The sequence below is a fragment of the Geotrypetes seraphini genome, chromosome 7 (assembly GCF_902459505.1).
Source record: "Geotrypetes seraphini chromosome 7, aGeoSer1.1, whole genome shotgun sequence".
Lineage (NCBI taxonomy): Eukaryota > Metazoa > Chordata > Amphibia > Gymnophiona > Dermophiidae > Geotrypetes > Geotrypetes seraphini.
Window position 1 is genome coordinate 192,669,160 of NC_047090.1, and position 26,338 is coordinate 192,695,497.

General features: G+C 43.6%; 1 protein-coding gene across 3 annotated transcripts in view; it reads right to left on the bottom strand.

The window, feature by feature from the left end:
- FLVCR2 (FLVCR heme transporter 2) overlaps positions 1-26,338 on the bottom strand; it is a 157,178-nt gene that overhangs the window by 104,129 nt on the left and 26,711 nt on the right. For all 3 annotated transcript variants that reach the window (XM_033950885.1, XM_033950884.1, XM_033950883.1), the window contains exons 2-3: positions 25,809-25,950; positions 16,635-16,775 (exon numbers count right to left, since the gene is read on the bottom strand). In XM_033950885.1, the coding sequence (XP_033806776.1) occupies positions 16,635-16,775; positions 25,809-25,950 (283 nt within the window). The remainder of the gene's footprint in view (positions 1-16,634; positions 16,776-25,808; positions 25,951-26,338) is intronic.

A 26,338-nucleotide genomic window follows, 5' to 3' on the forward strand; every position in this document is an offset into this window, starting at 1 on the left:
CTGGAATAATCTACCGCTACAGGTAATTGAGGCCAGCAGCGTGCCTGATTTTAAGACAAAATGGGATCGACACGTGGGATCTCTTCACTGGGAAAGGTAGGGGAGCGTTATTGCGGTGGGCAGACTTGATGGGCCGTGGCCCTTATCTGCCGTCTGTTTCTGTTTCTATGTTTAAAACAGAAGAGGCTTTTCACCATTATAAAGTGCCAACAGATCCAAACACCCAACCCAGAAAACAGCTGCAGTACAAATGACAGATGGTCAACTAGAGACACTGAGTTCAAGATGGCTTCCCTCACGGCACAGTTCTCTCTATTTCAGAGCAGACTGAAGGAATTGAAAGATATCCTTCTTATTCATTACAAGACATCTGAAACTTCGGAACTCTTAATGTTTGTGACCTGGATTGGCACCGTGAGAACGGGCTACTGGGCTTGATGGACCATTGGTCTGGCCCAGTAAGGCTGTTCTTAATGTTTCTGTGATGTTGTCATCTGACTTCATCATCATGTATTACTGGACTTTATCCACCCCCATCTTTCACACCGGTTCTATTTGGATCGGCCATCCCCACTGTTGACTCATTCAGATACCTGGGTGTCTTTTGTGACTCTCGGCATTAGTTTTCCAAACAGATAGCTTTTTTTTTTTATAAATCCTTATTCGTTTTCAAAAATTACAACAAGTGTACAATAATCCATCAGAAATATATTAATCACTTGACAATCTTATTTGTAATCTTCCAAATACATAAATACACCCCTCCCTCCCATATACTAAGAATTAACAATTATCAATTCTTATCATTCATACTCCCACCCTCCCTCTATCTTTTCCAATACTGAGGTGTTTAAGATGTCTGATCATTAGAATAAATAATCAATGGCCCCCAAATCTTTTTAAACTTATTATAATTACCTTGTTGTACAAACAGATAGCTTCAATCTTAAAATCAGATCCTAGACCAGGGGTGTCCAACCTGCGGCCCTGTGAAGGATTTTGTGTGGCCCCGGTCCAGGGCAATGCAGTGTTTTCCTCTGCTGCCCCTGGGTGTTTACCATCTTGCTCCCTCCTCTGTCTTGCTGCGTTTGCGCATTTGTGCAGCCCCAGAAACATTTTTTTCGGCCAATGTGGCCCAGGGACCCCCTGTCCTAGACCATCATCATCTTATATGGGGACATAACTAATTACAGAATAAGGCACTGCATACTCTTTCACACATTCACAAACCTGCCAAGTCTCCTGCTTTCATGGGTTGTCTGCTAGGGTGCAGAGATCTCCTGCTGAGCAGCCTGTTCTTCCAACATCAGCAACAGAAATGTTACGACATCATCTCCTGCTGTGCAGGACTAATCTTGCAATAACAGCTGCAAAATCTCACAGCTCGCATTGCAAGACTGGCCCCTTGGCAGCAGGAAATTATGTTTTTATTAAGCCATCTCTTGCAATTCGAGGAGGAAGTGGAGCCAAGAGGTAGACTTCAAGGATATTGGGGGCATGATTGGGCGCAGCTAAGGATGCAACTCAAACCTCCCTCTCAGAAATCTGATCCCCTACATTCATAAATTCTTGATATGACTATTCCAATGCTATCTATACACACCCTCCAAAATCCAATCTTAAGAAACTTTAGACCCTAAAAAAATAGAGACTCGCATTTTCTCTTGGTCATATTCCTCCCTTTTTATTATGTCTGCACTAGCTTCCAGTTGAACATAATAATAGCCTTACTGAGACAGACCAATGTTCCAATCCTGGCCCCAAGTACTTGGCAAAAACCCAAACAGTAGCAACATTCCATGCTACTGATTCAGGGCAAGCAGTGACTGGGTCCCCCATGTCCAAACCAGCTACATTAACTGCTCTAACACAACCTCTAGCAACGTGTTCAAATCTCTGACTGAAAAAAATATTTCCACCTATTGGTTTTAAAAGTATTTCCCTGTAACTTCATCAAGTGTTCCCTAGTCTTTGTAATTTTTGACGGAGTAAAATATCGATCCACTTGTACCCATTCTATACCACTCAGGATTTTGAAGGCTGCAATCATATCTCCACCTCAGCCATCTGTTTTCCAAGCTGAAGAGCCTAACCTCTCTAGCCTTTCCTCATACGAGAGGAGTTTCATCCCCTTTATCATCTTTGTCGCTCTTCTTTGAACCTTTTCTAGCTCCGCTATATCTTTTTTTAGTTACAGAGACAAGAATTGAACGCAATACTCAAGTTGAGGTTGTACCATCGAGCAATAGAGGCATTATAGCATTCTTTGTCTTGTTTACCATCCCTTTTCTAATAATTTCTAGCATCTTGTTTGCTTTTTTGGCCACTGCCTCATATTGGGTGGAAGGTTTCAGCATATCGTTTACAATGACATCCAGATCCTTTTCTTGGGCGCTGACTCCCCAAGGTGGACCCTAGCATCTGGTAACTATGACTTGGGTTATTCTTCAGACAAGCAAACAGAAAAACACCTCGCCTTGGGTTACAGGCAGACAAACAAAGGGGCAAAGGGAACTGTCTTTTCAACCAATGATCGAGTCTTTATTCAAAACAAATAGTCCCAAAAAGTATCCCTGTTTCAGCATGTAGTGAACGCCTTCCTCAGGGACCATTGCAAACCCCACTTTGCATTTGACCACATTAAATTTCATCTACAATTTGGATGTCCAGTCTTCCAGTTTCCTAATGTCTGCCTTCAATTTTTCAAAGTCCGCATATGTTTTTTTTCAACTTTGAACAGTTTAGTGTCATCTATGAATATAATCACCTCACTTGTTCCAATTTCCATTTATAAATAAGTTAAACAGCACCTGTCCCAGACAAGATCCCTGCGGCACTCCACTATTTACCCTCTTCTATTGAGAAAAATGGCCATTTAACCCTATCCTCTAATTTTTGTCTGATAACCAATTCCTAATCCACAACTGAACATTGCCTCCTATTCCATGACTCTTATTCTCAAGAGTTTCTCATGAAGAATTTTGTCAAAAGCTTTCTGAAAATCTAGATATACTACATTAACCAGCTTACCTTTATCCATGTTTAATCATAGTAACATAGTCACATAGTAGATGATGGCAAATAAAGACCCGAATGGTCCATCCAGTCTGCCCAACCTGATTCAATTTAAATTTAAATCTTCAAAGAAGTCAAGCAAATTGGTAATGCAAGACCTCCCTAAGCTGAACCCATGCCGACTTTGTCCCATTAAATCATATTTGTCTACATGTTCCACAATTTTATTTTTTATAATTATTTCCACTATTTTGTCCAGCACTGAAGTCAGGCTTACCAGTCTGTAATTTCCCAGATTTCCCCTGGAATCTTTTTTAAAAATCAGCGTAACATTGGCCACCCTCCAAACTTCAGGTACTACAGACGATTTTAATGGCAGGTTACAGATAACTAACAGATTAGCAGTTTCATGTTTGAGTTCTTTCAGTACCATCCAGTCCAGGTGATTTATCACTCTAACTTGTCAATTTGGCTTAGTACATCTTCTAGGTTCACCGAGATTTCTTTACATTCCTCTGACTCATCACCCTTGAAAACCATTTCCAGTTCAGATAGATTTCTTACATCTTCTTCTATAAAGACCAAAGCAAAGAATTCATTCAGTCTCTCCGCTATGGCCTTATCCTCCTCCGAATGCCCCTTTTGCTCCTTGATCATCCAATAGTCCCACCGATTCCCTCACAGGTTTTCTGCTTCCGATGTTCCTAAAAAAAATTGTTACTTTGAGTTTTTCCCTCTTTGGCAAGTTTCTCTTCATATTTTAACTTGCCAGTGCTTATGTCTCTTCTTATTTTCTTTATTTGGATCCTTTTTCCATTCTTTAAAGGATTTTTTTGGCTCTAATAGCCTCTTATACTTCACCTTTTAGGCATGCCTGCTCTCGTTTCCTCTTCTTTCAACCTTTAGTAATACGTGGAATATATTTATTTTAAAAATTTTATCAACTGCATATATCTAGGCACAAAATATGACAAACAGGACTTTTACAAACATGTTGGGTTACAGGTGAATAATTGCATTTTAAATAAATCTTTACAGTACAATTCAACTTAAAACCAGCATTCAACATTTCAACTTTATTGATATGTTTCTAAAAATAGTATGGTTTTAAGGATATCCGATAACGCTCTTAGCGGTCCAGTTAATTTGCTCCACAGCGTTACGCCCATGATAGAAATGGCAGATGTTCTGGAGGGGCATAATCGAAAGGGACGTCTAAGTCAGTTTACGTCCAACTCGCCCAAAGTAAAAAAAACAGCTTAAGACACATTTTCGAAAAATACATCCAACTTTTTTTTCGGTTCAAAAATCGTCTAATTATACGTCCTGCCGATCTGATCGTCCAAGCTGCTAAATCGTCCATCTTTATACCACATTTTCGTCCAACTTTCTGTCCAAGTCCAAAACGCCTAGAACAAGTCCTGTTGGATGTGGGAGGGGTCTGCAAAGTGATGGACTGCACACCCAGACATGCCACCTAAATAGGGGGTACCTTACAGGGCACTGCTGTGAACTTCACAAAAAGGGTGCCATGGCCTCTCCTCCCTACAGCTCCCTTATAGGTTACGGTGAGCCCCCCAAACCACTTCCAGAATCCCCTAGACCCACTTATCTACCACCCCAATAGCCCTTATGGCTGCAGGAGCCACTTATATGTCAGTAAAAAAGGGTTTTGGGGGTGTATAGGGCAGTGCACATGTTTAAGTATCAATACAGTGATTACAGGGGCTTATGGGCATGGGTCCCTAAACCACCCCCAAGACAACTTAAGCTGCCTCTGTACTGGACTAGGCTTTCCTATGCTAGGCGGCCAGGTGATGATGGGCTGGAGGCTGAATTTTGACGATATGATTAATATTTTTATGGGGGGGTCAGTGATCACTGGGGTAGTGTGTGTGGGGTTCTGTATTATGTGTTTTCAGTGCTTATCTGGTGAGTTTAGGTGGGTTTTTGTGACTTAGACCATGTTTGACATGATCTAAGAAACAATGTCCAAGTTCCATCGATCGTGGGCTGTATAACATCCCGCCCTCGATACTCCTCCCAAAACGCCCCGTTTAGCTTTGGTCGTTCAGCGGCACTATGAAGGCCTAGGTTGTTCAGAAATACATCCAAAACCCGTTTTTAGTATCGGCACTTGGACGTATTTGAGAAATGTTCGTCCAAGTGCCAACTTAGGCCGGCTTTTGGATGTATTTCTCTTTCAATTATGAGCCCCATAGTGTATTTTTGAGAAATCTGTCAAAGCCAATTGCATTGCACCCTCAGATCACAAAGTTCTGAGCGGTTGGTAAATTTCCATAGCTTGTGATAGATACCAAGGAATCCCATGGTAAATTATTTTAAATATCAAAGTTAAAGCTTTGAAAGTGAGATTTAAGAATTACTGGACTTAGCTTATGTGACGCTTGAATAGGTTGCAACAACAAGTTCTGCCTACAGTCCATAACTTCAGCAGGTAATAGAACAAATAATAGAGATGGGAATATATGTTTGTATTATAAAAAGAATGAGCAGTGATCTGAAGCAGTAATCCTAATAGAGGCCAGTGTTAACAACAAGAAAGGGGTGAAGTAAAACTTGCAGAGGTGGCGTTAAGGAAACAATAAGCCCTTTGTGATGCCAGAGTCACTGGAGAACTGCTGGTGAATTTGTGCTGGAAATCAAAGCCTAGGGCTGCGAGGAGCAGAATCGGGCCACTACTTAGAAATAGTTTAATAAACAATCAAACAAAGAGTACAATTTCTTTAAAATAAAAACTCAATAAATAATTGTTATATATCAAAAAAGGAGGACAGTAGACTTGGGGGTGGGCAGACCTGATGGGCTATGGCCCTTATCTGCCGTCATCTTCTATGTTTACCACACTGGAATTAGTGCAAAATACATTTATTTATTCAGTTTTCTATACCGTTCTCCCAGGAGAGCTCAGAACGGTTACATGAGTTTATTCAGGTACTCAAGCATTTTTCCCTGTCTGTCCTGGGGGGGTTCAAGATCTATCTAATGTATCTGGGACGATGGGGAGATTAAGTGAGTTGCTCAGGGTCACAAGGAGCAGCATGAGTTTGAACCCACACCCTTAGGGTACCGAGGCTGTAGCTTTAACCATTGCACCACTCTAGAAACCATAATGTAGTTAACAATCCAGCCATTGTGACATCACTGAGGAGGTTGGCTCTTAGGCATTGGTGGAAGGCATTCTGTGGCGTCCCACAAGGCTCCCCATTATCCCCAATCCTATTCAATTTATTTATGAGCTCGCTGGGACACATCAAAATGGAACACGAAACCATACTGTCCTATGCCGACGACATCCTCCTCCTCATTCCCATAACCAACCAAATATGGCCAAAAAAATCTCAAACAATATAGATAAAATCCAAACCTGGGCAACTATCAACAAATTGAAACTAAACACCACCAAGACCAAAGCCATCGGTTTCCGCACCGCACAATAGAACGGCATCTCTAATCTCACTCTTCCATCAGGCATCACCCTCTCAATGGAACCACAAATCTCTAACCTTCGGAAAATGACCATCTACACTATGCGAAAACAAGAAAACAAAACTGCAGGAATTTATTAAGTTAACAAAAAATTAAAACAAATACATAAGCAACATAAAATGCATCCAAAGAGCTGGTCCTAATATTCCTGTGGACCAAACCAGACCTGGTCCATGTTTCAAAGAAACACTTCTTCATCAGGGGTTCTACAGAGAATGGTATTGTAAACAAATATAAATTACAATATACAATACCAAAATATGTGAATAATGCTATGGAAAAGGGAAAATGTGCCGTCAATGGGGAGTGAAGAAAGAAAATGGAGCCTGTGGATAAAATGCGGAAAATCTGATGGTCAGATATGGAAAGTGATGTCATATAAAATAAAAAGATATAAATTGAATGAAATAATAAATAATGAAGGAGTGAAAATAAATGAATTATACACAGATATGAGAGAAGTGGAGAGAAATGAAGAAAGAATTCAAGAAAGGACATGCTATAGTCTGGTGTCATGATTGGAAGGACGTCAAAGAAAAGGAGGAGAAAACATGTATATGGGTAGGAGAATAGCCAAATGTTGACCATTAGAGTATCAGATTGGATGAACTAAACAAAATCTATACAAATTAACAGTGATCACAAAGCACCATTCGAGATATGAACTTCGGATTCCTGGATCATAGAGAGGCACTGCAGGGACTACAGACAGACTCCATTTGACCAGCAGAGGTAAGAACATCTTCGGACACCGACTAGCCCGCCTGCTTCGCAGGTCTTTAAACTAGGTAAGTTGGGGGAGGGGACCTACTCATATACTGGTGTGGAAAGGAACTATCCTGATGGGACGAGTTGACACTCTGTTTCCGAGGTAAGGACCCAATTTGCAAACAGTTCTCTAGGAGCCACACAGACTCAGTCAGGAATAGCCTTACAAGGACTCAGCAAACACAAAGTGTGGAGGGCCATGTATGTAATGCACACAGTTTAGGCAATAAAATTCTAGAACTGGAAACTGAAATAAGGGATGCCAACTTGGACATGGTGGCAATATCCGAGACTTGGTTCACGGACGCACATGGGTGGGATATGGCTATACCGGGGTACAATCTACTTCGTCAGGACAGAGAGGGCAGGTTAGGTGGAGGGGTAGCACTATACATTAAAGAGGACATCAAAACCACCAGGATCACTGATGTCAAGTATACCGGGGAGTCCCTCTGGGTAAACCTGGCAAGAGGTGGCAAAAAATGCCTGTATCTTGGTGTGGTATACAGACCTCCAAGACAACCGGAAGACATGGACACAGAATTAATTGAAGACATAGAGACTATAACTCTACGGGGCGACACTGTACTGCTAGGGGACTTCAACATGCCTGATGCAGACTGGAACACATTTTCAGCAACAACTAGCAGCAGCAGGAGGCTTTTGACCTCCATAAAAGGAGTACATCTCAAACAGATGGTAACGGAGCCCATTAGGGTCCAGGCGATCCTAGACCTGGTACTCACCAACGGGGAAAGCGTCTCAGAGGTCTCGGTAGGAGATACGCTAGCCTCCAGCGACCATAACATGGTATGGTTCAACCTTGGGAAAGGATCCCCTAAATCAATTACAAAAACAAAGGTGCTCAAATTCCGGGGCACCGACTTCGCACGCATGGGAGATTTCGTTCATCAGACGCTGCAGGACCCAAGCAGAGACCGGCAATGTGGAAACTATGTGGTCTTACCTGAAATCATCCATACACGAAGCAACTAATCGCTACATAAAATCAGTAGATAAACGGCAAAGAAACAACAAACCCCAATGGTTCACTGAAGAGATCTCACACCTCATTAAGGAGAAGAAAAAAGCATTTCTTTCCTACAAACGTACGCAGAGAAGAGAAACTAAAATAGAATATAAGACCAGATCTACAGCGGTCAAAACAGCAGTTAGGGAGGCCAAACTTCGAGTGGAAGAAACTCTGGCAAAAAACATTAAAAAAGGGGACAAATCCTTCTTTAGGTATATCAGTGATAGGAAAAGGAACACAGATGGTATAGTACGCCTTAGACAACCGGACGGAAACTACGCGGTGGCAGATTCAGAAAAAGCAGAACTACTAAATTAATATTTCTGCTCAGTCTTCACCTGCGAAGCACCGGGACACGGACCACAGTTGAAGATAAAACAAGACGTGGATGACCCATTTCAGAATTTTGAGTTCACACCTGGGGACGTCTACAACGAACTGGCAAGGCTAAAGGTAAACAAGGCCATGGAACCGGACAATTTACACCCAAGAGTGCTCAGAGAATTGAGAGATGTTATGGCGGAACCGTTGGCAGTGCTCTTCAATCTCTCACTAAGTACGGGGAAAGTTCCGTTGGACTGAAAAACAGCCAACGTCGTTCCTCTACATAAAAAGGGTTGTAAGGCTGAGGCTGCGAACTATAGACTGGTAAGCCTCACCTCAATAGTGTGTAAACTCATGGAAACACTAATTAAGTATAAATTAGATACGATCCTGAACGAGGGAAATCTTCGGGATCCCAGCCAACATGGATTCACCAAGGGTAGGTCCTTGGACGTCGTGTACCTGGACTTCAGCAAAGCGTTTGACAGCGTCCCACACCGCAGGCTGCTGAACAAGATGAAATCGATGGGATTAGGAGAGACTCTAACTGCATGGGTTAAAGATTGGCTTAGTGGCAGACTTCAGAGGGTGGTGGTTAACGGTACCCTCTCTAAAATGTCAGAGGTGACTAGCGGAGTGCCACAGGGTTCAGTCCTGGGCCCACTCCTCTTCAACATATTCATTGGGGATCTGACTCAAAGGCTTCAAGGCAAGGTAACCTTATTCGCTGATGACGCAAACTATGCAATATAGTAAACGGCTATAATCTACAGGATGCTATGGAGCAAGACCTGCATACTTTAGAAAGTTGGTCCTTGATCTGGCAGCTGGGCTTCAACGCCAAGAAATGTAAGGTCATGCATCTCGGTAACGGAAATCCTTGCAGAACTTACACCCTGAATGGAGAAACTTTAACCAGGACTACGGCAGAACGAGACTTAGGAGTAATCATCAGTGCTGACATGAAAGCAGCCACTCGAGTGGAGAAGGCTTCATCTAAAGCACGGCAGATGATAGGTTGTATCAAGAGAAGCTTCGTCAACGGGAAACCTGAAGTCATGATGCCATTGTACAGAGCCATGGTGAGACCTCATCTGGAATACTGTATGCAATTCTGGAGGCCACATTACCGTAAGGATGTGCTCAGAATTGAATCGGTTCAGCAGATGGCCACCAGGATGGTCTCGGGGCTAAAGGGTCTCCCGTACGAAGAAAGACTGAGCAAATTGCAGCTCTACACTCTCGAAAAGCGTAGGGAGAGGGGAGACATGATTGAGACATTTAAGTACATCACAGGACGGGTCGAGGTGGAAGATGATATCTTTCTTCTCAAGGGACCCTCGACCACAAGAGGACATCCGCTCAAACTCAGGGGAGGGAAGTTTCGTGGAGACGCCAGGAAGTACTTCTTCACGGAGAGAGTGATTGAGCATTGGAACAAGCTTCCAGTGCAGGTGGTCGAAGCACGCAGCATCCCAGACTTCAAGAACAAATGGGATACCTATGTGGGATCCCTACGAGGGTCATGCCAAGGGATAGGATCACTAGGACTTGAATGAACGGGTCAGTAGAGTGACAGTATAATTACAATTATACTTTAGGGGGTCAGTAGACTTAAGAGGATGGGTAAATAGTGTGGGCAGACTTGATGGGCTATAGCCCTTATCTGCCGTCATCTTTCTATGTTTCTATCTCCAGAGCTCATAGAATGGTAAGAACTGATGCGATAACGGCTGGGGGAGTGATCAAAAAATAATACTGCTCAAATGATCAGCAATTGATAAACAAAATGCACTTATCTTGGTGCTGGTAAAAGCCCCCGAAATCAGTCAATGAGAGGTGTTTAGACCAATGAAAGATAACCTGATCCTGCTTAAGCCATTTTGAATTTCTAGTCTGGATTGGTGCAGGAATCAGATCTTTTCCTCTCGAACCTTGACTCTAGTTGTGCCTCAGAAATCTGTTTTTTGATTGTACATAAAACATTGTATGACAAAACATGACATGATTAGACGTTAGCATTTGAGACTCGAGTCAATGGAGAGTCAGGCCCTTTGTCAGAAGGTCCGGGGAAGAGTTTTTATTGCCTTCCTCAAGTTCAGACCTTCTAATGATCTTACGTGGGTAGGTAGTTTGCTCCAGAGGCATGGTAGGTAGTGTTAAGATCTTTTACAGGCATTTTCAAGGCGGAGGGTATGTCCTGAGGGCATGTGCAATTGCTTTTCTTCTTGCGAGCGAAACAGTTGATTTGGGGTGTAGGGCAGAAGTTTGGAAGCCATATAGGATGGTAACCCTGCTCTAGAAGAATTCTCCCTGTCAATAGAGCTATACCTAACTCAGTATGGCCTTTTCTTCAGCAAGTGGGTACGGTCCTAGCTCTTCTGTGCTTCCAACTCATTGCCTTAGGAATCCAGGGCAGCTGCAAACAGATTTCCCTGAAATCAGAATGAAACCTGGTCTAACATTTCAGTGACAGGAAATCTGGGCTTGTAGCTCGTGATCTCTCAGATATGCCAGGGGAATAGGGAAATCAGTGACAAAGGAAACCTAAAAGGAGCAGTTGAATAGGTTCCTGCTTAAAAGCCCTAATCAATGTAGAAGTCCTTCATCGGGAGTCATTCCATCCCCTTGATCATTTTGGTTACCTTTTCTAAACTGAAATGCATTTCAATATACATGTAAGAGATGCACATTCCTCAAAGTAAAAAAAAAGTTCCGGGAAAAGTCTACCTAATCCTGGGAGAAAGAGAAAACTGAAGCTAAAGCAGCAAAATCTGTAGTAGAGAACATGGGGACAATTTCCCTGCCTCGTCCCTGTCCTTGCCCCATTCCGGTAAGCTCTGCCTTAACCTAACAAGCCTTGAACACTTATGATTTTAAAATGTTTATGGCTTGTGCAGATGAGGACACAGCTTGCGGGAGTGGAGCAGGGACAGAAAAAGAGCTCGCGGGGACGGGGAAAAATTTGTCCCCATGTCATTCTCTAATTTGTAGTTTCCTGAGACAATCCAGACCAGAACCAGAATCGAGAAATTGTCTTTGTGATTTCTCTTCAGTACATTATAATCCTATCCTTGTAGCACTTCATAAATTACTTTGTCAATACGTGTGCAAATTTTCAGTGAAGAAAGTTCCTTGAATATGAATCAGCTGATGATCCAAGGGAGTAGGGTGGTTATCAGGCTGCCAGTGGGAGATAAGATAGGCGGGACTGAGAGCAACACTGGACCCCTGTCCCTGAACTCTGCCCTCGTTACATAAAGCAGCAGTGAATCAGTGGCAGAGATAAACAGCATGTGGGACATACAGAGAAGCCAGTTGCTTTTCAGCCAGGAACTAGCACCGATGCCCTTTACCCCAACACCATAGCGCACTGGCTCCTTTATACAATAGCTTGCTATGCAATGCCTCAAGGTGCCTAGATGGAGGCGGTTATACATATGCTGCCTCCTCACTCGGAGTCCCTCTTTCCCTTTCAAACAATAAGTTAGAAAGACCTAATAGGGCTTAAACTAGCCTCAATTATCCGGTGCCCATCTTAGGCTCTTTATTGTTCCTTTTTGATAGCTGAAAAGGAAGACACACCAGCTGGACGCAGGAAACAGCTTTCTTCATTTCCCACACTACCCTGTCTTTTAGAACAGTGTTCAACTGCCAGTCTGCAAAAATTTCCTGCCAGTCCGTGAAGGATTCGGGTCCCCTCCAGGCAGTTACCTTCAGTGTATCGCAAGCTGCACACTGTGCAGGAAGAGAGGCTCCGGTGTCGGCATCAGCTGACTTGTAACTTCATGCTGCCGTTGCATATGCCAGGACTCCTGCCTTCATCTTGTCTCCGCACCCCTGGACCAGCAGCAGCAGCTCTGTGTGCTTTTAACTTTGCCACACAGCTACCGCTAGCAGTAGTTTAGATGTGGTTTCATAAGGCAGCCTTGGGGCCTTTGCTAGGCCGGCCCATTTCAATGATGCGAGGCGGGTCGGCCTAGCAAAGGCCCACAAGGCTTGCTGATGAAACCGCAGCTAAACTAATAATAATAATTTTATTCTTATATACCTAATGCTAGTGGCAGCTGTGTGGCAAAGGTAATAGCACACAGCTGCCGCTAGGCTAGAGAGAGGAAAGATTTGCTGGAGACGGAAGGGAGAAGGGGTACTGCTGGACAGGGGAGAAGGGAAAGGGAAGAGAGTTACTGTTGGATAGGGGGAGGAGGGAAGGGAGAAGGGGTACTGCCTGACAGGAGAGGAGGAAAAAATGAAGGAAACAGCTGGCAGGGAGATTAGAGGAGGGGAAGGGGTCAGGGTGGAATGGAGAGATCAGATGAGGGAAAAGGGAGAGACAGAGAAATGAGAAAGTAGAGAGAGATTGATGCTGGGAAGGGGGTCAGCCGAGAGATAAGGAGAGAGGAACAAAGATGCTAGATCTGGTGTAGGAGAGATAAAAATGAAGAGAGCAGTGAAGCTGGAAAGGAGAGAGGAGGCGCAGGCTGGATGGAGAGGGGCATAGAAAGAAGGCAGATACCATATGGAAGGGGGAGAGGGCAGACAGTGGATAAAAGGGGCAGATGCTGGAAGGAAGAGAGTGAAAAGAAGATGAAAGCATAAACCAGAGACAACAAAAAGTAGAAAAAAATAATTTTATTTCTATCTTGTGATTAGAATATATCAGATTTGTGGGGGTGGTCTGTGGAGTTCTGGTTATGGATGGGTATTGGGGGCTTGGTTGTTATGCTGGGTTTTCTTTGTGCTCTGAGGATGTATTGTTGGGATTCTGTGTAAGTCTGCTTGATTGTTTTATCTTGAGCCGCCCCTGATATTCATACTTTGGTTTGTATATTTCAAAACTTTTTCAATAAACATTTATTAATAAAAGAATATATCAGATTTGAAATATGTATCCTGCTAGAGCTGGTGTTAGACATAACTGGGGACTGCAAAGCCCAGGCAGTGCTTCTTTAGCTTCCAGCTGGCTTAGGGCTCTCTGACCAGGGGACAGTTGCCCTAGTTACACTTCTCTAACACTATTCCTGTCATGTGTTACTGCGGTATTCTGTTAGCATGATATATCTGTGTAGCATTCTGTAAAAAATTGGCTTATTCAGTTTTCTTGATAGTAGAGGGGATATATGTGAAGGGGAGGGGAGACAGGGGTTTTGTTGATCCTTGCTCTGTATTATTTGTATTTATAAAATGACAGTTACACAGAATATTGTTTCTTTTTATACTTTAATAAAATACGTTCAATATAAAATCATAACTGAGGCTTGTGCAGATGGGATCAGGTGGTTTGCGGGGGATCAAGCTCGCAGAGACGGGGCGGAAACAGGTTTTTTTTATTTCAGTCTTAGTAGTTTGCCGATCCACAAAATAATTTTTTTATTTCCGCCAGTCCATAGGTGTAAAAAGGTTGAAGAACACTGATCCAGAGAACTATGCTTTGCTCAGTCCCCTAAGTTATACCCAGCCATAGCTGGGCACAGGGACTGACCAGGCCTGACAAGGGGGGGTAGGGGTGGAAGGGGTGACATTTCCTGGGCCTGTCCTCCAAGGGCAGCCAGGCTGACAACACAGTAAAAAAAGAATAAGTAAATAATTATTTAACCTTATCATTTCAAGCAACTTTTTATTAATTTCCCTGATAAAACCAGAGAATCAGCACATTTCTATTCCAAAGTCCAAGATTTCCCTTCCCTCCCCCAACCCCAATAGAATAACAGGTCAGCAGCCTCCAGTCACCTGGTTTCTTATAGCCATTGCTGCTAACTGAAAGAAAGCTCAGAGTTTGGCAGATTATCATCATGCATTGGATAAAATTCTTAACATCTAGTTTATTTGCAAGATTCCTGAAGAATTGACTTGTTAATGACCGAGATCCACACCCATGCTTACCACTGAACATCTTGCTCACAGGTTAATTATAAGGAATTTAAAATAAGACTTTGTCCTCATGGAGACATTTGTTGAATAAACTGTCCCATGTCTTCAAAAAAGTCATTTATGCTTAATTGACCCTTTGGCCTCCTGTGATTTCTCCACTGCCGATACCCTTCTGCACAATTAAGCATATTTTACCCCTCACAAATTACTGCCTCTAGCCTGTCCCCTATATGACCCTCTTATATCTAAAATAAAATGTTCTGGAGTGGCTGACGTGACTGCTTACTACATCTTCCCTGGGTGATAGGTTCAAATCCACAGGGAACAAAGATACTGATTGTAGGCTGCCAAAAGCAGTCTTTTAGGAGTAGAAGAGTGAGGGGCTTAGTGGTTAGGGCTGCAGATGCAATGGGAAAAAGGGGCTCTTATGACTGTTTGTCCAGGCTTTGTCTCTTGGCGACCCTGTGACTGACCACAAGCAGCTTCCCAAAGCTTCTAGTGCTTATTTTGGCTTGAGGATGAAATGCAACTTGGCAAGAGATTAATGGGCATAGCCTTAGGCCTCTCCCAGTGCATCCCAGAATATACCTGGAAGAGGAAGGCCCACCATTTTGAAGCAGAAGGCCTGATGGCAGGAGGGAGTGGGCATCCCTCCTGCTGGTTGTCTAAATACGGTACTCGGGGTGGATCAGGGGTGTGGGGGGTCCCAGTAATCGAGGAAGGAGAGAGTGGCCATCCCGCCTGCCTATTTTCTGGGGGGCATTGGGGAGGCTGGACCTTCGGCAGGAGAGAAGGACAACCCTCCTGTCAATTATTTTTTAAGTTCCCGGTACAACTTTTTTTTTTAATAGGAACAGATGTTGTGTCTGCCCATTAAAAAATAAAAAAGCTAGTCTTCCTGCCCTGAACATCTGAGCAGCACTACCAGCACCTCTAGACCTGTCAATGATGTCAGAGCATCAACAACTGGCGCTTTATTTTGTGCTCGTTTTAGTATTAATGATCTCATTACACAACATTTGCATAGCAGAGTTTTTTGCACTTGGGTGGCTGTCAGGACCTCTTGTTTGGCCTTGACTGTAGATGTTCATAACGGCCCTCCCCAGTGGTTAATGGTTCAGCCAGTCCTATGTGGATCTATCCGATCCCCCTTTCTTGCACCAAGATTAGTCTCACAGCATCCCCCTCCTCCCAAACTACCTACCTGCGATTCACAGCATAGACTCTTCCTGTGCTGAATGAAGAAAATAGTCAGGATGAGGTGGGGACATACCAGATAACAGAGGATGTGTGTATAAAGCAGAGGACACATACAGGGATGGGTCGTATATAGGTAGCAGGAGAAGCCCTGCACTCTCGCCACAGAGCGCCTCATTAGTCTGCACCAGAGACACTCCCCCCCCCAACGCAGCACTCTCGCCACAGAGCACCTCATTAGTCTGCACCAGAGACACTCCCACCTCCAACTCAGCACTCTCACCAGAGCGCCTCATTAGTCTGCACCAGAGACACTCCCACCTCCACGAAGCACTCTCGCCAGAGCGCCTCATTAGTCTGCACCAGAGACACTCTCACCTCCAACGCAGCACTTTCACCAGAGCACCTCATTAGTCTGCACCAGAGACACTCCCACCTCCAACTCAGCACTCTCACCAGAGCGCCTCATTAGTCTGCACCAGAGACACTCCCACCTCCACGAAGCACTCTCGCCAGAGCGCCTCATTAGTCTGCACCAGAGACACTCTCACCTCCAACGCAGCACTCTCACCAGAGCACCTCATTAGTCTGCATCAGAGACACTCCCAACTCCAACGCAGCACTCTCGCCACAGAGCGCCTCATTAGCCTGCACCAGAGACACTCCCAACTCCAACGCAGCACTCTCACTACAGAGCGCCTCATTAGTCTGAATCAGAGACCCCCCTCGCTGTCTCAACACACAGGACATCATTAATCTGCACCAGCACTGCATTTTCAACAGCCAATGTGACATTAGTCTGTATCACTCACTCACTCGAGAGTGTGCCGTTAGTCTGCACCATTGACCCTGCACTCTTAGTACATGGTTCATTAGTGTGCGCCAGTGTTGCCCAGCCCTGGAATTGTGTTCTCACCATAGGCAGTGACGAGTAGCATGAAGTTCCGGTTCTGCAGAAGGTGAATGATGCTCTCTTTGTAGGAGTATTGTGCTGGTGGGATGGCTCGTATAACAGCTTGCGCATGGCTGGGGGGCATTGGGGGCTCCTTCCTAAACACTGGGACAGAAAAGCATAAATTAGGCACTTTCATTGCAATTTAAAAAAAGAAAAAAAAAAGTCTACAGCAAAATGTTTTCAAGCCTTTGAAGTCCTAGGTTGTTTGCCAAAAAGGGGTTGGGGGTAGATAACTGCCTCGTGCCCATTAAGTTTTATGAAATCTTACAAAGAACTTTCTAAATCAATCCTGCCTCTTCTTCCTGCTGTAATCCTGACCTCAATCCCACCACCTTAACCAATCCTCTAGAAAAGAATCCCCACCTTCACCATCCCTTATCTTAATCCCTCCCCTTTCATAGTCCCTCACTATACATGGCTACTCTTTAACTGAGTGTTTCACAAATGATCCTATGAACTGCAAGGTTTGAAATGGCTATTCATGTCAGTTTTGGTACTTGACGGCAAACCCTAGAAGCTCAAGCAGACAAACTGTTTAGGTTTTGGCATGCTGAGCTGCTTGCAAAGATGAAGCTTTGATCAACAAGTCGTCTAAGTAGAGAAATAAGTGAAACCCCCATGAGCAAAGAGCTGGCACAACAGTGTCTAGTCCGAAGGGCAAGAACTTGTACTAGAAGTGTTGGAGACCTATGCGGAAGTGGAGATATTTCTTGTGAGCAGGTAGGATGGATATGTGAATGTAGGCTTCTTTGAGATCTAAAGAGCAAAACCAATCTCCTTTTTCTAGCAGGGGTACAAGGGTTTCAAGAAAGACCACGTAAAATTTCTCCTTCAGCAAAAATTTGTTTAGGCCTCGGAGGTCTAGAATAGGTCGAAAGCATCCGGTCTTTTTTGGTATCAAGGAAACACTTGGAATAGAACCCTTGATCCCTCTGCTGCAGAGGAACAGATTCTAATGTTTAGCTGGAGAAGGGCCAAGTGTTCCTGCTGAAGGAGGGTCTTCTGGAGGAAGTTGAAAAAGAGACTCTTTTGGTGGGTGGTTGGAGGTTTTTTGATCAGACAACTTGAAGCATCCAATGATCTGTTGTGTTGTGTTTCAAGTTTCTTTATTTTTGATATACTGTCTATCAAAACAAGTGTCTAAACGGTGTACAATATAAATAGATTATAAAGAGAATAGTTAAAATAAATAAATAAAAGCAATATTTGATCAAATATTAAAAATCCTAGACAAATTTAGGTTAACATACATGAAACAAAAGGAAAGTAGGGGAGGGAGAGGTTGTTTAAAATACATCGAAGTAAAATTAATAAAAAAAAGGACGGTAAATAGGGAGTGGCAAAAACATTAGGATTGAAACCACTTCAAGAGTGAAACATTGGTGAAAACAGAGCAATCTGCCTCTGATAGGGAGAGTGGAGGTAGAATGAGGGGAACATTGGCAATGATCTCTGGAAAAGAGTAAAAAGGACGACTGCTGTTTGGACTGAGTGTGAAGTTGAGACTTTTGTGTCTTTTGCTGTTTTGCACAAAATTGTTGTCCAGCAGGCCTAGAGGATGATGAAGGTGGCTGACTATAGTGTTTCAAATTGTAGTAGTATGAACATCTAGATCAGGGGTGTCCAACCTTTTGGCTTCCCTGGGCCACATTGGCTGAAAAAAATGTTTCTGGGGCCGCGCAAACGCTGCAGCAAGACAGAGGAGGGAACCAGCAAGACAGTAAACACCCAGGGGTAGCAGAGGAAAACACTACATCGCCCTTGACCGGGGCCACACAAAATACTTCACGGGGCCGCAGGTTGGACACCCCTGATCTAGATGGAGCAGAATATCTTGTAGAAGAAGGTTTAAGGCTTAGACAAAGTTGACATGGTGCCTGTGTGTTTTTTAATTTCATCAACCACTTCTTTGATCTTGTCCCTAAACAGATCATCACCCTTTCAAGGAACATCTGAAAGGTGTTCCTGGACTGAAGTTTCCAGATCAGAGACCCTGAGTCAAGATAAATGATGCATAGCAATTGCCATGGCTGATGTTCTAGAAGAAACATCGAACATATTAAATATGCCTCTAGTTAGGAACTTTCTCTTAGTGAACAAGTTCTTGGATAACTCTTGAAATCCTAAGGGAGGAATTCCTCATAAACTAAACTAAACTAAACTAAACCTTAAGTTTATATACCGCATCATCTCCACGGAAGTAGAGCTCGGCACGGTTTACAAGAACTTAAAAATGAGAAAGGGTAGGAAAAGGTTTACATAAGTTTATAAGTTGAGTGGAAAAAGTAAGGGAAAAAAGAAATTACATGTTAGAGAAGAGCCAGGTTTTTAGTTGCTTGCGGAATAAATAGAGGGAGCTCAGATTCCGCAGCGGGATGGTAAGGTCATTCCAGAGACCTGTGATTTTGAATAGAAGTGATTTTCCCAGTTTACTTGTGTGGAGAATACCATGTAGGGAGGGGAAGGATAGTTTTAATTTATGGGTGGTCCTGATGAAGTCAGGGCACGAGGAGTTGAAGGAAAGTGGGATTAGGGAAGGAAAGATGCCGTGAATAATCTTAAAAGCCAGGCACGAGCATTTGAATTGGATTCTGGAAATCACTGGAAGCCAGTGAAGATTGGCCAGGAGTGGAGAGACGTGGTCAGATTTACATTTTGCAAAAATCAGCTTGGCTGCTGTAATCTGAATAAGCTGGAGTCTTTGGAGACTTTTTTTTGTTAAGCATAGGTAAATGGCATTACAGTAGTCAAGTTTGGAGAGGATGATGGATTGGACAAGGACAGCGAAATGTTTTTGGCAGAAACAGGGTCTTGCTTTCCTTAGCATGTGGAGGCTAAAAAAGCATGATTTTGTCAGGGAGTTGAGGTGGTCGTTGAGGGAGAGAGAGGAATCAATAATGACGCCAAGGACCTTGTTTGAGAACTCAAGGTGTAAGGCAGCGCCTGAGGGTAGTGCGAAGAAGGAGGGCAGGTGTTCTAACTTTGGGCCGAGCCAGAGTAATTTTGTTTTTGATTCATTTAGTTTCATCTGTACCGAGAGGGACCAGGAGTGGAGTCTCATTATGCAGGATGTTATGTTATCGTGGAGGTTGGTAAGGTTCTGGTCTGTTTCAAGAAGGACAAGGATATCATCGGCGTATGTGTAAATTGTTTCAAGGGGGGAAGCTGGAAGAGCTTCAGTGAGGACATATAGATATTAAAAAGGATAGGGGATAGGGGTGATCCCTGAGGGACACCGCAAGAAGGAGACCAAGGAGCGGACATGATGCCATTAGAGTTGACAGTGTAGGAGCGAGAGCGAAGGAACTTTGAGAACCAATTAAGAACGGTGGAATCAATTCCTATCTCGGAAAGTTGATAAAGTAGTATGTCGTGGTGAACGACATCGAAAGCAGCAGAGAGGTCGAATTGTAACAGAATAGCGAATTTGTTTTGAGAATGTAGTTGTTGCACCTTTGATATTAGGGAGACAAGGAGGGACTCGGTGCTGAAACTGGGTCTAAAGCCATGTTGATAGGGGGGAGAATGGAGAATCTCTCTAGGTAAGAAGATAGCTGGGTAGCAACTATGGACTCAAGCAGTTTGGTTAGGAGGGAGATATTTGCTATGGGGCGGTAGTTCGATGGTGAGGAAGGGTCGAGATCAGCTTTTTTCAGAAGAGGGGATAAGATAATGTGTCCCATTTCTGTGGAGAACAGGCCAGATAGTAGGGCAGTGTTTACAAGATTGGTAAGGGAGGAGATGGCCTGCGCAAGAATGTTATCGTAAAGGTAGGATGGGAAAGGATCTAGGATACATTTGCAGGATTTCAATTTGAGACAAAGTTTAGAGATCTGGGATTCGGAGGCTATTTCGAAGGCAGTCCAGGATCTATCAGCAGGGATAGGGTTGGAGTCGTTGGGAGGTAGAGAATTGTAAGAGATGGTTGGGGGGAAAGAACTTCTTATGGTAATGATCTTTTCATTAAAAAATTTGGCTAGGTCGTTTGCGGATGGGGGAGAGAAGGGGAAGTTGGAGTCATTTTTTGAGGTTAAATTACGCCAGATGTTGAACAGTGTACCGGTTTGGTTTTTTGATCTGGTGATTTTGTCACCTTAGAAATTTTTCCTTGCTTTTGTCAATACCGTGTTGTAGAACTTGATGTTGTCTCTCCAGGATTGTCTGTCAGAAGGGGATTTCGATTTTTTTCATTTACGCTCCAGTGCTCAACATTTCTGCTTCAATTCCCTATGATATGGAAGATATTAGGGAGTTTTGCGGGAGTGGGAGATAGGTTTAGTAGAGAGAGGAGCGAGAGCACAGTAAGTGGATTCAGAAAGGGTTACCCAGTTGTGCCAATTGGAATCAGGGTCGGTATGGTCAGGAGAAGGAGGGAGATGGTTGAGAAATTGGAACCAGAACAGTTCACTCGTGATTTTTTTGCGGTAGATGATATAGTTTGTGGCTCGGGGATGAGTGCCCAGGTGGGACATGAAAATGGGAAGGCAGGCGGAGCCAAGAAGGTGATCAGACCAGGGGACATGTTCCCAATGGGCATCTTCAGCAGAAGTTTTGTGTTCAGTCAGGTCGAGGAAGCTGATGATGTCTAGAGTATGCCCCTTATCATGGGTAGGCATGGGCGGAGGGGCAGTGAAACCGAGGGAGGTGAGGAAGTCTTTGAAATCGGTTGCATCCTTGTTGGTGTTATCATCTAGGTGGAGGTTGATATCACCTATGAAAGTTGTTTAAGCAAGTATTTTAAATAAATGGAAGAATAGAACTGGTAATCCATAATTCTGTTGATGAGATGGATGATTGAAAAATGTGTTTACCAAAAGAGTCTAGAATTCTGGCTTCCCTTCCTGGGGGAGCAGAAGCCTTCAACTGTGTGAACATTTTTAGAGCAGATTCTACAACCAGAGTGTGATGCTGAAGTTCTTTCAAACCCTGGACACTTTTGTTTTCTGTACATTGTGTTAATATTTGTAGGAACTACCTAGATAATAGAGTGGTCTCCTAGTTCTTAAACAGAGTATTTTTCATGACCCTATGTAAGGGTATCTTGATGCATTTGGTGGTGAGCCATAGTCAAGAAGCTCAAAAGCCTCTGCTTCCATTTTAATGGGAAAAACTTGACCCATTTGTTTTATAAAGCCAGTAAAGGATATGCTCTCTTGTGAAGACTTATGCTTTTAAGGTGGAGGAGAAGGATCAGAAGGTATGCCATAGGATTTTCTGTTGACAACTTTTGCAGATCTTCAGCAGAGTGGTGTGAGATATCCAAGTCAGACATCTCAGAATACTCTTTCCTAGGTGAATCTGCATTGACTGTGTGTCAAGGAGCATCAAGGCAGGGGTTGATGCTCTGATTCAGGAGATAACTTCTCTGCCGATGACAACACATGCATTGAAAGGGTTTATGCCAATCCTGATGCTCGACGTCAAGCAGAGGTGTGTGACTTTGTCCTCAATTGACAGCTCAGTGTATCATCAGGCTGGGCTGAGGCAGGCATGGATGCCTTTAAAGCCTGTGCAGTTATGTGGAGCATTCAGCAGACTGCATCTGCAGTAGCCCCAAAAGCTTTTGTTTGATCATAGCCCGGATCACCTACTGGAGAGTCGGCATCTACACCAGAAGAGACATCAGTGTGGAAGCAGTCTGCGGTGCATCTTGTCTGGGTGTGGGAGACCTCATAGTCAAGGCACACCTGGGAGAAGACATGATCTCTAATGATGGAGACCAATGTACGTTTATTAAGTGTTGAGGAAGTGAACACCTGGGACAACACCATCCCATGCCTAGAAGGGGAAGAATGTTTATCCTTCTTAGTTTTCTTACATGCTGCCTCCTCCAATGAGTGAGGATGACAACATCAAGTTTTGTCTTTGAAGAGAACCCAATGCTCGACAGTCTTTATGCAGTGCTGGTGCACACAGTATTTATAACGATGCCGGTGTTGATGCAGGCTGTACTTTGGGTCCCAAATAACCCGTCGCGCTTGATGTCAGTGCCAAACTAAAAAGGTTTGCGCACTGAAGTTGTTGGGCTCTTTTGCATACACAGACAGAAGTCACAGCGAATGTCCCAATGGTCAGGATCTAGACAATGAGCATACCAATTATGAGGGTCAGCCTGAAATGATCTGATTACATTGAGTACATTTCTTCAAGCTGCTTGGCACCCGCTAACATGGAGAGAAAAACGAACGACATGAAATCAAAAGGCTCAATGGCTAGAGGAGCTCGAGTGAAAGGTATACCAAAAATGGTTCATGCTCCCTTAATCGACAAAGGCCACAAAAATCAAATATGGTTATCAATGCACTCAGTATCAGTACCAATGTAGGGAGTGCATCGGGACTGGAATCTCCTGCCATGCTCAATGTTGATGCCAATGAAGATCAAAAATTTTTGTCTGCAGGCTTTTACTATCTCTTCTGTAAATGTGAACAGATGTCCCAATGCTCAGGACCCAGGCACTGAACACACCAATTATAAAGGTCAGAGCCTAAAATGATTCTATTGCATCAAACACATTTTTTAAAGCCATTCTTCATCTTCTTTGCAAGGAGAGAAAAATGGCCAATGTGAAGCCAAAAGGCTCGATGGCCTGGAGAGATTGAGTAAAAGGTATCCCAGAAATCGTTGATGCTCTTTGGACACGAAAAGGGCTCAAAATGACCCAAAGGCCAAAAAAGTCAAAGTTGATCAAACTCAAGAAAAATAAATTAAATAATAAAAAATGAAGAATTATGAAAAAAAAACCTTTTAAAATAGCTGGGAAGGTACAAAATATCAAAAGTTTGATATGCTGAGACAGAGAGGCGGAAAAAACAGCTTCTCAGCTCCAAGGAAAACTAAAGAGTGAGGTTCTACATATGGACACTGTGGGGACAAGTCTTTCATCTCCTGCTTCCTTCCCCAAATGACATTTGGGGCAAGATCACTCATGTCATCTTTTACCTCTTTCTCTCCGAGAGCTGCTACATTAATTGTAAGGCTGCTCTGAAAACATTCTCTTCGTTTCTAAGATACCCACAGAAGGGGCAAGTCCTGTCCTCAGACTGCTCACATCCTCGCCTGGTGTCTCTTGGTGGTTTATGAATTACAATTGGATGGTCCCAGGCTATACAGTGCTGCATTTAAAGGGTGAGTTTATAAACCAAGTGCTCACATTTTTAAGCAATGTTTACAAAAATGACATATGCATCAAATGTCAATATTCTACCAGTGCAATTCCACACAATACACAAGGCGAAGTACACAGGGGCCACGTGGCACAGGGCTGGGGCTCCCATTTACACAAGGAAGCACTCCAGCACCGGTGCCAGGCAGATTTCTACTGTCTGTGCCCCAGAGATTAAGGAGACCAGTGTGTAATCGTGAAGTGGAGCCTGTGCAGAGTGTCAAGCAGCCTGGATGGATCTGCTGACATTTACAAGCATCCCTGCCATATTTAGGAGCTAAACAGTACCAAATCCCATGTGCCCTTATAGAACAGGCTCTTACCACACAGCCTCAAAGCATCTAACTGCAAACACCCAGTTATGGTATATCTGCAACTCCTCCCCAGTAGAGGGAGGGAGGTTAATCAAATTCAATAAACCTTAGAACGTAGTAAGGTTATGCCACTGTTCCCAATGTTTTATCCACAATGAGCCCATTTTAACACTTACATTTCATAGGTCCACAGATAAGAATAGCCTTACTGGGTCAGACCAATGGTCCATCAAGTCCAGTAGCCCATTCTCACAGTGGTCAAACCAGGACACTAGTACCTGACCAAAACCCAAGGAGTAACAACATTCCATGCTACCAATCTATTTCTTTAGAACTGCCTTCTCCGGATCAGACCTTCGGTCCATCAAGTCCAGTGATCCGCACACGCGGAGGCCCTGCCAGGTGTACACCTGGCTTAATTTATAGTCCACCATATCCTTATATGCCTCTCTTAAGGAGATATGCATCTAGTTTGCTCTTGAAGCCTAGGACGGTCAATTCTGTCATAATCTCCTCTGGGAGGGCATTCCAGGTGTCAATCACTCTCTGAGTGAAGCAGAACTTCCTGACATTAGTCCTGGACTTATCCCCCCCTTAGCTTCATTACATGTCCTCTAGTCCGTGTCAAATTGGACAATGTAAATAATCTTCTCTGCTCTATTTTGTCGATTCCTTTCAGTATTTTGAAGGTCTCGATCATATCCCCACGCAGTCTCCTTTTCTCAAGGGAGAACAATCCTAGTGTTATAAGTCTGTCCTCGTATTCCAGTTTCTCCATACCCTTCACCAGTTTTGTTGCTCGTCTCTGCACCCTCTCCAGCAGTTTTATATCCTTCTTTAGGTAGGGAGACCAATGTTGGACGCAGTATTCCAAGTGTGGTCTGACCATTGCCCTATAAAGCGGCATTATAACTTTCTCCGATCTACTCGAGATTCCTTTCTTTATCATGCCCAACATTCCAGTGGCTTCCCCCATGTCTTCCTCAATAACAGACTATGGACTTTTCCTCCAGGAACTCGTCCAAACCTTCCTTAATATCCGCTCTTATCCCATCCAGAGCTTAACTATTCTCTGAGTGAAAAAAAATTTCCTCCGATTGGTTTTAAAAGTATTTCCCTGTAACTTCGAGATGATGAAAACTACCGTACTTTTTCCCCACTTATTGAAAGCAACAGCAGCAGCACCAAGTCCAGCAGTAACAGCAGTCCCACAGGGCCCCCAAACTAACCCCAGTGCTTTGCCTGGGTTTTCAGCCTGACAAGGATCAGGGCCTGCAAATATTCCCAGATTCATAGGCTCCATGCTGATTGCCAACACAGAAGGTTACGAGACAAGGAAAACAGTCAAGCCACCATTTGGGAATCACAAGTTAAAGTTCTTGTAGCAATTATGCCCTCACTGATGCTCTTCATATGTCATAAAGGTGGCAGAAGAGGCAACAGCAGGTAAGAGATCTTGTAGGCTTCTTATTGGCAGGAGGAATGATGGGAAGGGGGGGAACATCACACTGTGATTAAGTTCTGCACCCAATTTCAGGAGGTGGAGGTGCAGAGCACTGAAAGGATGCCCCAACTTCTCTCCCCCCCAAAAAAAAAAAACAAAAAAAACACTACAAGGACTAGAGTCTCATCACTGATGATTTAGATTTTCCTTACCAATAGCGACAAGGATAAAAAGCACCGTTGCAACGCAAGCTGTGCCATAGAACATGATGCTGATGTGTTGAGCAAGCAACTGCAAATCGTCCACATTTGGAACCAGGACAGGTGGCAGGAGGAAACCCACTGCGATGCCAAGCTAGAGGGAAGAGAGTAGACATGCCTATAGTTCAAGATTGTCAGGATAATAAAAACAGCGATGGTAATAAAGCATGCAAACTGATTTACTGATGGTGTAACACCTATTTAGAATGAGGCTGAACTTTGCAGTTTTTAACTTAATGGAGTTAACATTGTTTTGACCTTGCCTGCAGTGAGCCACAGGTCTCATTTTCTTAGGGGTGTTCAATAATATATCTAGCTCGGTAGGAAAGAAGAGTTTTCAAAAAATGTTTGTCTTTCAACATAGTCCCCTGATAGCTCTATCCACTTCATCCACTTTTCCTGCAATGACTTTAACCCCTTTTGAAAAGAATTCTTCTGTTTGATTTTCAAACCAGAACATCACAGCTTCCTTGGCATCTTCA